This window comes from Pipistrellus kuhlii, unplaced genomic scaffold, assembly GCF_014108245.1.
Source record: "Pipistrellus kuhlii isolate mPipKuh1 unplaced genomic scaffold, mPipKuh1.p scaffold_m20_p_6, whole genome shotgun sequence".
In the NCBI taxonomy this organism is placed as follows: domain Eukaryota; kingdom Metazoa; phylum Chordata; class Mammalia; order Chiroptera; family Vespertilionidae; genus Pipistrellus; species Pipistrellus kuhlii.
Genome location: NW_023425562.1, coordinates 60,817,013 through 60,829,095, shown reverse-complemented (window position 1 = coordinate 60,829,095; position 12,083 = coordinate 60,817,013). Strand labels below are relative to the sequence as shown.

At 42.4% G+C, this 12,083-nt stretch overlaps 1 protein-coding gene across 3 annotated transcripts in view; it reads left to right on the top strand.

Annotated features, from left to right (window-relative positions):
• Window positions 1-2,635: 2,635 nt before the first annotated feature.
• TMX4 (thioredoxin related transmembrane protein 4) overlaps window positions 2,636-12,083 on the top strand; it is a 30,086-nt gene continuing 20,638 nt past the window's right edge. The window contains exon 1 of one of the 3 annotated variants that reach the window (XM_036418135.2): window positions 2,636-2,949. In XM_036418135.2, coding sequence (XP_036274028.1) covers window positions 2,756-2,949 — 194 coding nt within the window. In that variant the 5' untranslated portion in view covers window positions 2,636-2,755. The remainder of the gene's footprint in view (window positions 2,950-12,083) is intronic. The other 2 variants (XM_045574905.1, XM_036418134.2) reach the window with 2 other exon arrangements.

Genomic DNA, 12,083 nt, shown 5'->3' with positions numbered 1-12,083 from the left:
AACACCTAATGCAGATAAGACCTCTGGAGGCAAATTAACCTTCCTTTCCTATAAGTAGGGGTTATAGATTCATGTCATGTGTCCTGTAATAATCATCGTTGTATACTTATCTGTGTGTTCAGAAATCAGTTTTCATGATATGTTGATCACTGTCAACTGATGGTCATTGATGCCAATTCAATGCAAACAGGAATCCCCAATTTGGGGTGCAGTGAAGAAGGAAACTTTATTCTGTGCAAAACAGCTCAATTGTGATACAGCATGGCTGTGCAACAGCCCTGGGGCCAAGCCCTTCTATAGCTCAGCGCCTAACTGGAAAAACACAACCCTCATCCTTCCTTGTCAAGGGACAGTGCACTCTCAGAGCCTGAGGGAACTGGCTTATCTATACTAATAAGGAGAAATATGATAATTGACTGACACTCCACGATGACCACAGCCAATCAGGAAGGAATATGCAAATTAGCAGGACAAAGACAACAGCGGCCACAGAGCCAGTCTGAGCACACAGAAGGCTTGGGTTGCCTGGGCCGGTTGCCAAGGGTGGGGCCTGCAAACACCCTCAGCCCTTAATCCAGGCTGGCTATTCCACCATTGGGGTGAGGGTCCCTGCTGGGAAGTATGGCCAGCCTGCAAACACCCTCAGCCCCTCACCCAGGCTGGCCATGCCCCCCCAGCGGGGACCCTCACCCCATGGGGGTGTGGCTAGCCTGCAAACTGCCCAGCCCCTTGCCCAGGCCACCTCAACCCCCAAGGGAACCCCTCCCTGGTCCAGGACACTCTTCAGGGAAAATTAGCCAGCCCCCACCCATGCACTAATAAAAGGGTAATATGCTAATTAGACTGGGAGACCTTCCAGGAGACCTTCCGGACATTCTTTTGGACAAAGTCATGGTGGAGGTGCTTAGGGGCCAAGATGGGAGGGCAGTTGTGGGTGATCAGGCCAGGATGGAACAGCAGTTGTGGATGATCAAGCCAGTGGAGGGCGAGCATTGGGGGTGATCAGGCCTGTGAGGGGGCAGCTCAGGGTGAGCAGGCTGTCTGTGGGGATCAGTTGGGGGTGATCAGGCAAGCAGGGGGAGGCAGTTGGGGGTGAGCAGGCTGGCTGGCAGGCAGAGTGGTTAGAGGCAATCATGCAGGAAGGCAGATGAGTGGTTAGAAGCCAGCAGCCCCAGATTGGAGAGGGTGCAGGCCGGGCTGAGGGACACCGTGCACAAATTTTGTGTACAGGACCACTAGTATAGACAGAAGTAGTTGCTCCTGGTTCCTGATTGGTCTGGCCTCATGCAAATGACTCCAAATCTTCAAAGTTTTACTAGCCCCAAAGGCACTGTCTTGATTGGTTAGAATAGAGCCAATCTGGTTGTTTGGAGATGCAAAGCTCTGACTAGATGGAGAAAGCTTCAGTCCTCTTGGTTAAAGCAGGATTCCAGGAACCACTTTATAAAAGCTGACTCAGACAGCAGTAACACAATACAGGCAAATAGTTCAGTGCAGAGACAGGTAGGTCAGTTTAAGCTTTTCCCTGAAATGGAGAAGCCCTTGTGTAGAAATGGCTGCCAGGCTTATTATGTTGTTGTTGTTGTTGTTGCTGATGCTTTTTAGCTTTAGCCCATTAGCCAAATTCTTAGTGGCTTCATTCTCCTCTGAGTTCACATCAGGTTGCTCAGTTTCATCCTTTGAACACCTAATGATTCTTATAAAGCACACTTCAAGAAGCTCACCACCCTCTAATTGTATTTCAGTCACACCCAAGAGTGTGGTGACCTCTAGGTACAGAAGCCATGTATCTGGAAAGAAATTTGGAAATATTTAAGGCTTTCATTTATATCTGACCAAAAAATAAAAATAAAAATAAAAATAAAATGAGGTGCATTTCATTGCAACTGGCAATAGTCTTATCAACTTATTAGTACCCATGTTTTAAAGTTTTTATAAAATTAAAATTTTTTATGCAAAAATTTACAACTGCATAGTTTTACAATTAACTCCAACCAGGCAATATACACACACTGTGAGTACTTGAATTTGCCTTGACCTTTCAGCCAGAGTTAGAGATGGCCTCTATGTACCTCCATTTTTCATTAAACAGGTTTACTTTGCAGTGCATTGTTCTTTTTGCTGCCCTCTGAGGAGGGGATGCATTTTTTAAAAACATATATATTTTATTGATTTTTGTACAGAGAGGAAGGGAGAGAGATAGAGAGTTAGAAACATTGATGAGAGAGAGTCATCGATCAGCTGCCTCTTGCACACCCCCTACTGGGGATATGCCCGCGACCAAGGTACATACCCTTGACCGGAATCGAACCCTGGTCTCTTCAGTCCCCAAGCCAATGCTCTATCCATTGAGCCAAACCGGTTTCGGCGAGGGGATGCATTTTTTAAATTAGTGGCCATGTTTCTCTTATAGAAACACCCACACGCACCAGCCGCCCTTCCTGGGGTAGCCTGGGCACATGGGTGCCTGTTGTTATTTGGGCAACAGCAAGTCATCAGTTTATTCTCAGCTTGGAGGTCAGCAAGAAAGGGAGGCCGTCGCCTAGGCAACCGACGCCCCGGGCCACGCGGCGAGTCCGAGCGGGAGGGGGCGTGGCCTCAGCGCGCCGCGGCGGTTAAGAGGCGGCGCCGGCCCCCGCCTCCAGCCGGGCCTGTCCGCGCGGCCCGGTGCAGCCTGCGGATCCACCCCGGGAAGGTCCGGGGTGCAGCGAGCAAGGCCGCGGACCAGCCTCTCCCTTCCGCTCCTCGCCCCACGATGGCCGGCGGGCGCTGGGGCCCGCTGCTGCTCAGGGCGCTCCTAGCCGCTGGGGTGGTGGTGGCGGCGGCGGCCGCGGAGGAGGAGGAGGCCGCGCCCCAGCATGCCGTGCCGTCGGCCGAGCAGAGCATGGTGCTCCCCATGACTGCCGCCAACTGGACGCTGGTGATGGAGGGCGAGTGGATGCTGAAATTGTGAGTGTGCCCGCCCGCCCGATCCGCACGCCGCGCGGTCCGCGCTCCCAGCGCCCCGCGGGCCGCCCCCGGCGCCGCACCGCCCGGGGGGCTGGACCTCCGGCCCCGGGCGGGCTGCGCTACCGCCGGCTGCTCGCGCTGCGCATGCGCCGTTCGGCCTGGTTGACAGCCGAGGGGGAAGCGCGCTCCCCCCCTGTTCCCGCGCCTAGCTGGCCCTCTATTTTAGGCAAAAGTGCTTTAGGGATGGGGTGGCGGAGCAACTTCCCACGGAGAGGTCATGAGAGAGGAGATGGAGAAAATCTGCAAGAAAATTGCATGCTTTTAATGTAGGCGTGTAGGTAGAGGAGAAAGGGCGGTCGTTCAATGACACTAGCAGTACACATACTCAGCGTGAGCTAGGCAATGGATTCGTTGAATGAGTAACTGCATCACAGAGCCGGGAAGGGCAGGCCAGTTTGTCTCAACTTTCTAAGTATTCATTTTGAAAATCCGAGATATGAAAAAACAGATTTTGAAATCTTAAAATCAGATGTTGATATTTGTAATTTTCAGGAGTAGGACTTTCTGGGTAAATTATAACTTAATTGTGCTAGTGTCATAAAGAAAAGGATATTAATAAATTACCCCCCTTTGAACAATAGAAAGTAAATCATGGTTCGTGCCTTTGCTTGATGGCAAAATACAGTTTTGGGTTAGGAGCAGGCAAGCGACTTTATCATAGATTGAATTAATTTATACCAGGAAGAAAGATTTCAAGTAGACATGATAATCTTGAGACACGATTCATGGTGGGCCTGCAGAGAAAATGAAGGATGGAGAACAGATCACTGAGATTGACCTATGGTTTTAGCAATGTACATACTTGATCATTACTCTTTGACACCTAATTTTTCATTGAGGACATATACATTCACATAATTGGATCTTTCCTTTATCTGTCCCAAGCTAGATTTTAAACCTATTTAGATGCAAGCAGAAGCCTATGAAATGAAAAAGTCCCTGTGAGAACAGGGCCAAAAGTTATATCACTTAGCAGATTACATTGTTCAAAGTACAGAATGCATGTTACTACTCAAACATAAATTTACCCTCTAGACCTCAAAGTCTAGACACCCTATATACAACCACCTTTGGTATCATGATAAGTCAATAAAATTATTAAAGAGATCTGTTGGCATGAAGCTCTTATTAAAGTAAACCACTTAACTATGAATAGAGGCGAGGAGGTCATTTTCCTTTTAGAGAGAAACTTTTAAGCAAAATGGAACTTGACTCAGGACTGCCATGATTGTAAGAGAGGGTGCATTACATCAGAAAGTATTACAGGCAGTTCTTTTTTCAGGAAGTACTTACACAACGGAGTTTTTCTAGGTGTCTGTTTTTCGACTAAAACAGTTGGTGTATGACATGAAAGTCAAAGCAGAAAGGCTTCAACTATTTTATAGTTACTTTTGAAACAGCACTTTTTTTTTTTTTAAGTAAAAGAACTAAGAACACTAAGACTGAGGTAAGTGTAAGCCAAGTTAAACTTATAAAGAGGCAATATCCACTAGCTCCTATGCTTGGCCATGTTGACAATTCAAAGTTTACTTCTTCATACATTTGCAAACCTAGATGGAGTAATCGGTTGCTCTACACTTGTCCTGTTTCCTTTGCATGGAATGCGTTTGGGCTGTGTGAAGCATGGTGAGACTTGTCACCGGAAGTAAGCTGTGTAGATAGGAGATCATTTGCAACTGAATATCAGTTCTTATAAAGTACTCTTTGCTGAGGAGAAATAAACTTAAAAATATATTCCCAATTCTGGAACCTTTTTCAAGATCTGAGAAATTCATCCACTACTACATATTTATATTTTCTTTAACACTGTAAATTTATATATTCTGTTTTTATCTTACTTTTTGCCTTCATACATGGTTCTGTGATATCTACTTGCATTTCTTCCATGTCTCTATAATTGGTTTTCTGTGCTTTTTTTCATTAACTGCTGATGGAAAATTTGCTCTTTCTCAAGGTTAGGGCAGATTACCTAATCTTTAAAATGCCTTCTAATGTTTTATTTCCATTGTTTCACACTGTCTTTTATTCAGCTGCTTTGTAACCTTTTGCTATTATTTTAAACACTTTCTTGGCTCCCATTATTCAGTCTGAGAAATGGCTTTTGTTCTTTTGAAACAAAAGTGTGCAATTTAATACATTTTGTATACTGTTCTGGTACCTGTTTCCTCTAAAAGAAATATGAAGATATCCAAATAGCTTAAGAGTGACCCATTGACGTTTAAACTGATATACAGAGAAAAAGTATGTCTTTTGGGTTAAAATTCCTCAGGAAAGCATGCAGATCTTTATAAAGCACTACTCTTTCCGAGTTCGTTCTTGGAATGATCATGCCTTAGAATTGCAGTTAGTCATCTGGTGGTGGAGGAAAGCCTCATTTACTTCCCTAGGACCTCTAGGTTTTAGTATTGTTTCCTCCATATCCTTATTATAACACTAGAGGCCTGGTGCACCACATTCATGCACTCGGGGCAGGGGGTAAGAGGATGGGGGTCTCTCAGCCCATTTGCACCCTTTTGCAGTCTGAGTCCTTGGGGGATGCCCGGCTGAGGGGAGCGGGCCTAAGCCCTAGTTAGCCATCCTTAGTGCTGCACCACCGCCCCTATTCTCGCCAGTTAAGAGTGCCGCTGCCCCTGTGGGAGTGCACTAACCACCAGGAGGCAGCTCCTGCATTGAGCGCCTGCCCCCTGGTGGTCAGTGTGCATCATAGCCACTGGTTGTTCTGCCATTAGGTGGATTTGCATATTAACCTTTTTTTATATAGGATTATTCCCTTACCTTACCCATATCAAATAGTTATAATTTTTTGCAGTGTAATTGTTTTGATTTGGTGATTGTGTTTTTGAGATAGTCGATGTTTATCATGTCTCAGCTTCAGAGTTGGGGATCTGGGAAGATGAAAATGAATGCGTCACATTCCTTCATTTCAAGGGACTGGCAGTTTACTGTGCCCTGAAGGAAATAACTACTATATGTAACATTCATTTATTTAGAAAATATTTACTAAATATTTCTTATCTATTGAGCATCTAACAGTGGCCAGAGCATTTTGGATTGGACAGTTCTTTGTTGTGTGGGGATGGTTCACACATGGCAGGACCTGTGGTATCCCTGGTTATTACATTCGAGTAATCCAGTGACATCAAAATAATTTAACAACCTCAATCTCTGGTGCACATGTCCAAATACCTCTGAGAGAAAACCACTGCCCCAGGTACTGTTATGGTTATTTAAAAACATGCAAAAGAGGAATTCATAAGCTAATGAAGAAGCATTTGATTTTTGAATGTTTCCACAAAGGGTATTCATCTACATCATTATTGTCATTGTCATTTCAGTCACAGTGAACAGTCGTATTATTTACATCACAGTTTCTTAATGCTCTCTTATTTGACCATCCAGCAATCAGATACAGAATTATCATTCTCAGTCTCATTCACTGGAGGAGATGGAAACTTGGGAAGATGAAAGCTTTGACTAAGGCTGGATGTTTAGTAAGTGTGGGCAAGGCCAGAACTATTGTAGAATGCAGACCTGAGCTTGGCAGACTTTGATCAAGCCAGGGAGAGTAGCTGGGTAGTGGGGGAGCCTGAAGGAAGGCATAGAGTTGGGCTGGTTAGTGCTTAGGCTTGAAGCTAGCCAGTACCTCTGCCCACATAAGGGGAGGACTTTTCCTTATGGGATTCAGTGGCCTATGAATGGTGTTACCATCTTTCTAGTGTCTGCAAATGAAGAGTATTATTGCTGTACTGGAGGCCTGGTGCACGACATTCGTGCACTCATGGGGGGAGCGTTCCTCAGCCCGACCTGCCCTCTTTCTTAGTCTGGGACCCTTGGGGGATGTCTGACTGAGAATTTGGGCCATTGAGCTCGCCAGCCGTCAGCCCGGTTTGTAGCTGAGCATCTGCTCCTGGTGGTCAGTGCACATCATAGTGACCAGTCATAGCTCATCATAGTGACCAGTCGATTTGCATATTACCCTTTTATTGTATAGGAACCTCACCACTCAAACAGGTGCTCTGACTTCCCAACTTCCTGGGAAAATTCTTTTTCACTGATTCTTATTTGTATCTAGCAGGGCCCAAATCACATCTTATATTATAAGTTAATTTATATGCTTTGGTACTGAGTTTTTTGTCTGAGTCCTTCTATGGATGATAAATTTTTAAGAAAAGGAACTAAGTTTTTTCTTCTTCCTGTTTATCTCAAGAGCCTTAATAACTATCAAGTACTGGGTGTATTCAATAAATACTTTTTGACTAAGTGAATGTAAAAGTAGTAGACTTTATTTGTTCCTTTAGTGAAGAGCTTCCTCAAATATATCATTGAAGGAAATACCTGTATATAATTTCTTAGGTACTAAGATAATCACTCTCATCTACCTTTTGTTCGTTCATTGATGTAATAAACATTTATTATGATGCATGATCTGTCATGGCTCTGTGTAGGTACAAACAATGCACCAGTCACTGCCTTCCTGGAGTGAAGTAAAAACAGTGAATTCCAGTAAAAGTAGTGAATTCCATTTTCTCTTGCAAGTGTAATGGTTTTCATAGAGGTGTCAATGATTATTTTTTCCTCTGCATTTTTGAGAACATTTCCTAGAAATTATCTTTTTTTAAAAATATTTTTTATTGATTTTTTACAGAGAGGAAGGGACAGGGATAGAGAGCTAGAAACATCGATGAGAGAGAAACATCGACCAGCTGCCTTCTGCACTCCCCCCCCCCCACACCGGGGATGTGCCCGCAACCAATGTACATGCCCTTGAACGAAATCGAACCTGGGACCTTTCAGTCCGCAGACTGATGCTCTATCCACTGAGCCAAACTGGTTTTGGCAGAAATGATCTTTTTTTTTTTTTAATTTTTTTTTTAAATTTTTTAAAAAAATATATTTTATTGATTTTGTACAGAGAAGAAGGGAGAGAGATAGAGAGTTAGAAATATCAATGAGAGAGAGTCATAGATCAGCCGCCTCTTGCACACCCCCAACTGGGGATATGCCCGCAACCAAGGTACATGCCCCTGACCGGAATCGAACCCGGGACCCTTCAGTCCCCAAGCCGACGCTCTATCAATTGAGCCAAACCGGCTTCGGCAGAAATGATCTTCTAAAGAAATATATTTGAGCATACTTCAGATGACAATGGCATATGAAGTTAGTAAGCTTCATAAAGGCATTTGAAGCATATTCCAGATAGCCAAAACACTGTTAAATTATAATTTGGGCCCTATCCGGTTTGGCTCAATGGATAGAAGGGTCCTGGGTTCGATTATTATTGAAAGTATTATAGATGAAATTATCTTTATTATTGAAAGTATTATAGATGAAATTATCTTTATTATTGAAAGTATTATAGATGACCCCCTTTATTCCCCTTTCTCCCCACTCCCATTCCCTCCTCAGGCCTTCATCACTATTGTCTGTGTCCATGAGTTATGCATATATGCACATAAGTTCTTTGGTTGATCTCAGATTTACAACTCTTGGATCATGAAGACATTTTCCAAAGTCAAACAACTCCTTCACTGGAGTGTTTAGTACAGTTAATGAAATCTCATACCAAATTGAGTTATGCAGTTAAAGAATTGAGGGCTTTCAACTATTCTTCCATACAACAGAACTTAAATGTAATTTGTACATGAATATGGATAACTAAAGCATGTTGTTGAATTTTGTTTTCCAGAAATGGTTATTAACAGTGAACTGATATCCAAGTTATAATTTTTAAAAACATATTTGTATTGATTTCAGACAAAGGAATGGAGAGGGAGAGAGATTGAAACATCAACGAATAGAGAGAATCATTGATTGGCTGCTTCCTGCATGCCACCTACTGGGGAATCAAGTCCACAATCCAGGCATGTGCCCTTGACCAGAATCGAACCCAGGACCCTTCTATCCATTGAGCCAAACCAGATAGGGTCCAAATTATAATTTAACAGTGTTTTGGCTATCTGGAATATGCTTCAAATGCCTTTATGAAGCTTACTAACTTCATATGCCATTGTCATCTGCAAAAAAATTAAATAGGAAAGATACTTTTTTACAGATTTCATGAATATAAAGGTATTAATTTCTCTCAGAAGTTCTTAGGTTCTTTTTCTTATACTATATAAAAGAAAAAGTTGGACAAACCTGTTCTTTATCATAGTTAGGAGAAGACTGCCACTTGGAACTAGTTTTAAGTAATATAAATGACTATTGCATTCAGTCTTTTCTGATGAGTTTTCTTCATGCATATGTATATAAATAAATTACATATATATATATATATATATATATATATATATATATATATGTGTGTGTGTATATAGAGAGAGAGACAGAGAAAGAAGAGCATGAAAGTCACATACGTGTCATACATGACTTTCCTCTGGTCCCTGGAGCTATTTTATTTATAGTAGTTCTAATTGCTGCCTAAATGACTTTCCTTTAAATATGGAAGAATACTAATAATTTAAAACGCTTCTACAACAAAAGACCGATTTCCACACCTGAGATTTGAAGCTGGCTTATCTCCACCAAAAGAACACACCAGGTGAATGAATGATATTGGTGGATTCCAACACAGTCAGCTCAGATGAAATCTCAGAGAGAATGGCATTAACAGTGCTGCAGACCAGTAGGTAGAAGCTACACAGAAAATGGAATATCTAAAATTACTTCAATGGTATTTATATATCTGAGAGTCAATATTACAAAAACAAAGAAACAATTTATATAGTAGTCTCTCTAGAGATTAGGGACTTTTTAAAAGGTAAATTTGCATGATTTAATAATTATTGAAGTAGAAAATGTGTCCACAAGTTACATGCAAAAGCAAGCATTCAGGGAAACAAAGCAAAGAGAATCTAGAGATCTAAAGTTTATTGAACTGCACTTCAAGATTTCTTTCTTATTTTTTATTCTTTCTCTTTCTCCTTCATTCTCTCCTCCTTCATTCTCTCCCTCTGTCCCCCTTCCTGTCCCCTATTCTCTCCTTCCTCCTCTCCCCTTCAATTTCCCTCTCTGTTGATATTAGCCATTATTTTCCTCAGAGATTTTTATCACAAAATTCAACCAAGTAAATTTAGAGATCTCCATCTGGGTGTTGTTCTGTGTGGTTTTAGGTGACCTTAAACAAGTCTCTCTAAACTTGTCTTGTCTGACAGCGATGCTGTAAGGTTCAGATGAACTGAGGTGTCAGGAAAATGCCTTGAAGATGTTAAAGAGAAAACCACAGGAACAAAGTGGCATTACTGGCGCTGAAGGCCCATGATACCAACTTAGCTTTAATACCTGACCTAATTGCAGTTTCAGCCTCTCCCAGAAACATAATCTCAATCAGCCAGTCTGGAACTTTCTAGTCAAGTACGGAGGTCATCTGTCCGTTACCTGCACTGTCCCTCCAAAAAGAGGCAATCTGCATGATTAAAAACCTTCCAACTCATTCAGGTTCTTTCTCCTCAAAAAAAAAAAGATATCCTGGTTTTAAAAAATCATCCTTTTCTTTTTTTTTTTTTTTTTTTTTTTAAATATATTTTATTGATTTTTCACAGAGAGGAAGGGGGAGAGAGAGAGAGCTAGAAACTTCGATGAGAGAGATAGACCAACCAACTGCCCGCAACCAAGGTACATGCCCTTGACCAGAATCGAACCTGGGACCTTTCGGTCTGCAGGCCGACACTCTGTCCACTGAGCCAAACTGGTTTTGGCCATCCTTTTCTTTTAATAGCTTCTTTAGCTCACTCTTCTTCTTATAAAAACTTTCATTTTGTGCAGCCCCACAGAGCACCCTTCTTGTTCGTAGATGGGGTGCTGCCCAATTCATGAATAGCTTAATATAGCAAAGCAGATCTCTAAATTTACTTGGTTGAATTTTGTGAAAATCAGAAACCAAGTAGTATATTACAAACATATTTTGTATTAATGATTGTTCTTGATATGTGCCTGCTTTATATGTGTCATTTAATCTCCCAATGACCTTAAAAGACAGCTGTTGTTATTTCATTTTATAGTTGAAGAAACTGAGGCATAGAGTGATTATAACCCTGCCCAAATGTAACCTTGTAATTAGCTAGTTTATTGTATTAATAATAGGAAGAGAGCAAAGAGGAGACCAGACTTTATAAGCATGTACATCTGGGCAGCTCCCACTTTAAGCTCCCGGTAACCATGGATCCATTCCCTGCACATCCCTGGGGAAGGGACAAACAAAGGGGGAGGTGGGCATATGTGCAGTGAAGCCCATGTGACCTTCGGGAAGGTCCTTGCTCAGTAGCCTAGCCTGGGAACAGTGATTTGACTAGAAGGGTGGAGCCACTACAAGTGCATGGGATCCTGGAAGTTTAAAGTCCCAGACAAAGCGTTCTTTCTCTCTTGCTTCCTTATTGCCCCCTTGTTTCTCTCTTGCTCCTTGATCCACACTTGGCCCATGCCCTCGTCTCCTAAGCTGAATTAGGAGATGTTCCCTGGTATTTGTATCTTTTTAGAGGGTACTATTCGATCCCCTATACTTTCTAAATAGCACACTTGTCTGGATTTCCATTTTATATCTGTAGGTGAAATCCTGGACCACTTTAGAGCTTTGTGGTGTGAATGTTGTGATATTTTCCCAGTTATTTTTAAAAAATATAAGTCTGATCATAATTCTCTTACTCTTTAGGGTTTACAGTGGAGCTTCAAATACAGTCCTAACTCTTTATACAGTGTTTTCAAAGGTTGTGAATGATGTCTTCACCCTCGTTCTCATTACTCTGAACTTTATACACATTGTTCTCTTTACTTAGAAGAGAACATTCTTCGACCCCTCTGGGCTTACCCTCCTACTTCAGAACTTAGCACAGATGCATGCTCCTCTATGGGCCCTTCTGAGACCACCCAGCTCCTGAGTGTCTACACAGCCTCTGTTCCATACTCTCAGTCATGGCATTTGCCACCAGGTTTAATTATCCCTGTGCTTGCCATTGCCAGTGTCCACCTCTGGATTGTATCTACAAGGAGAGGGAGGCGGTACCACATCTGTCTTGTTCACAGTTGTAGCCTCAACTTCAGTATTGTGTGCAAATCAGGTTTATGGAATAAAATAAAAA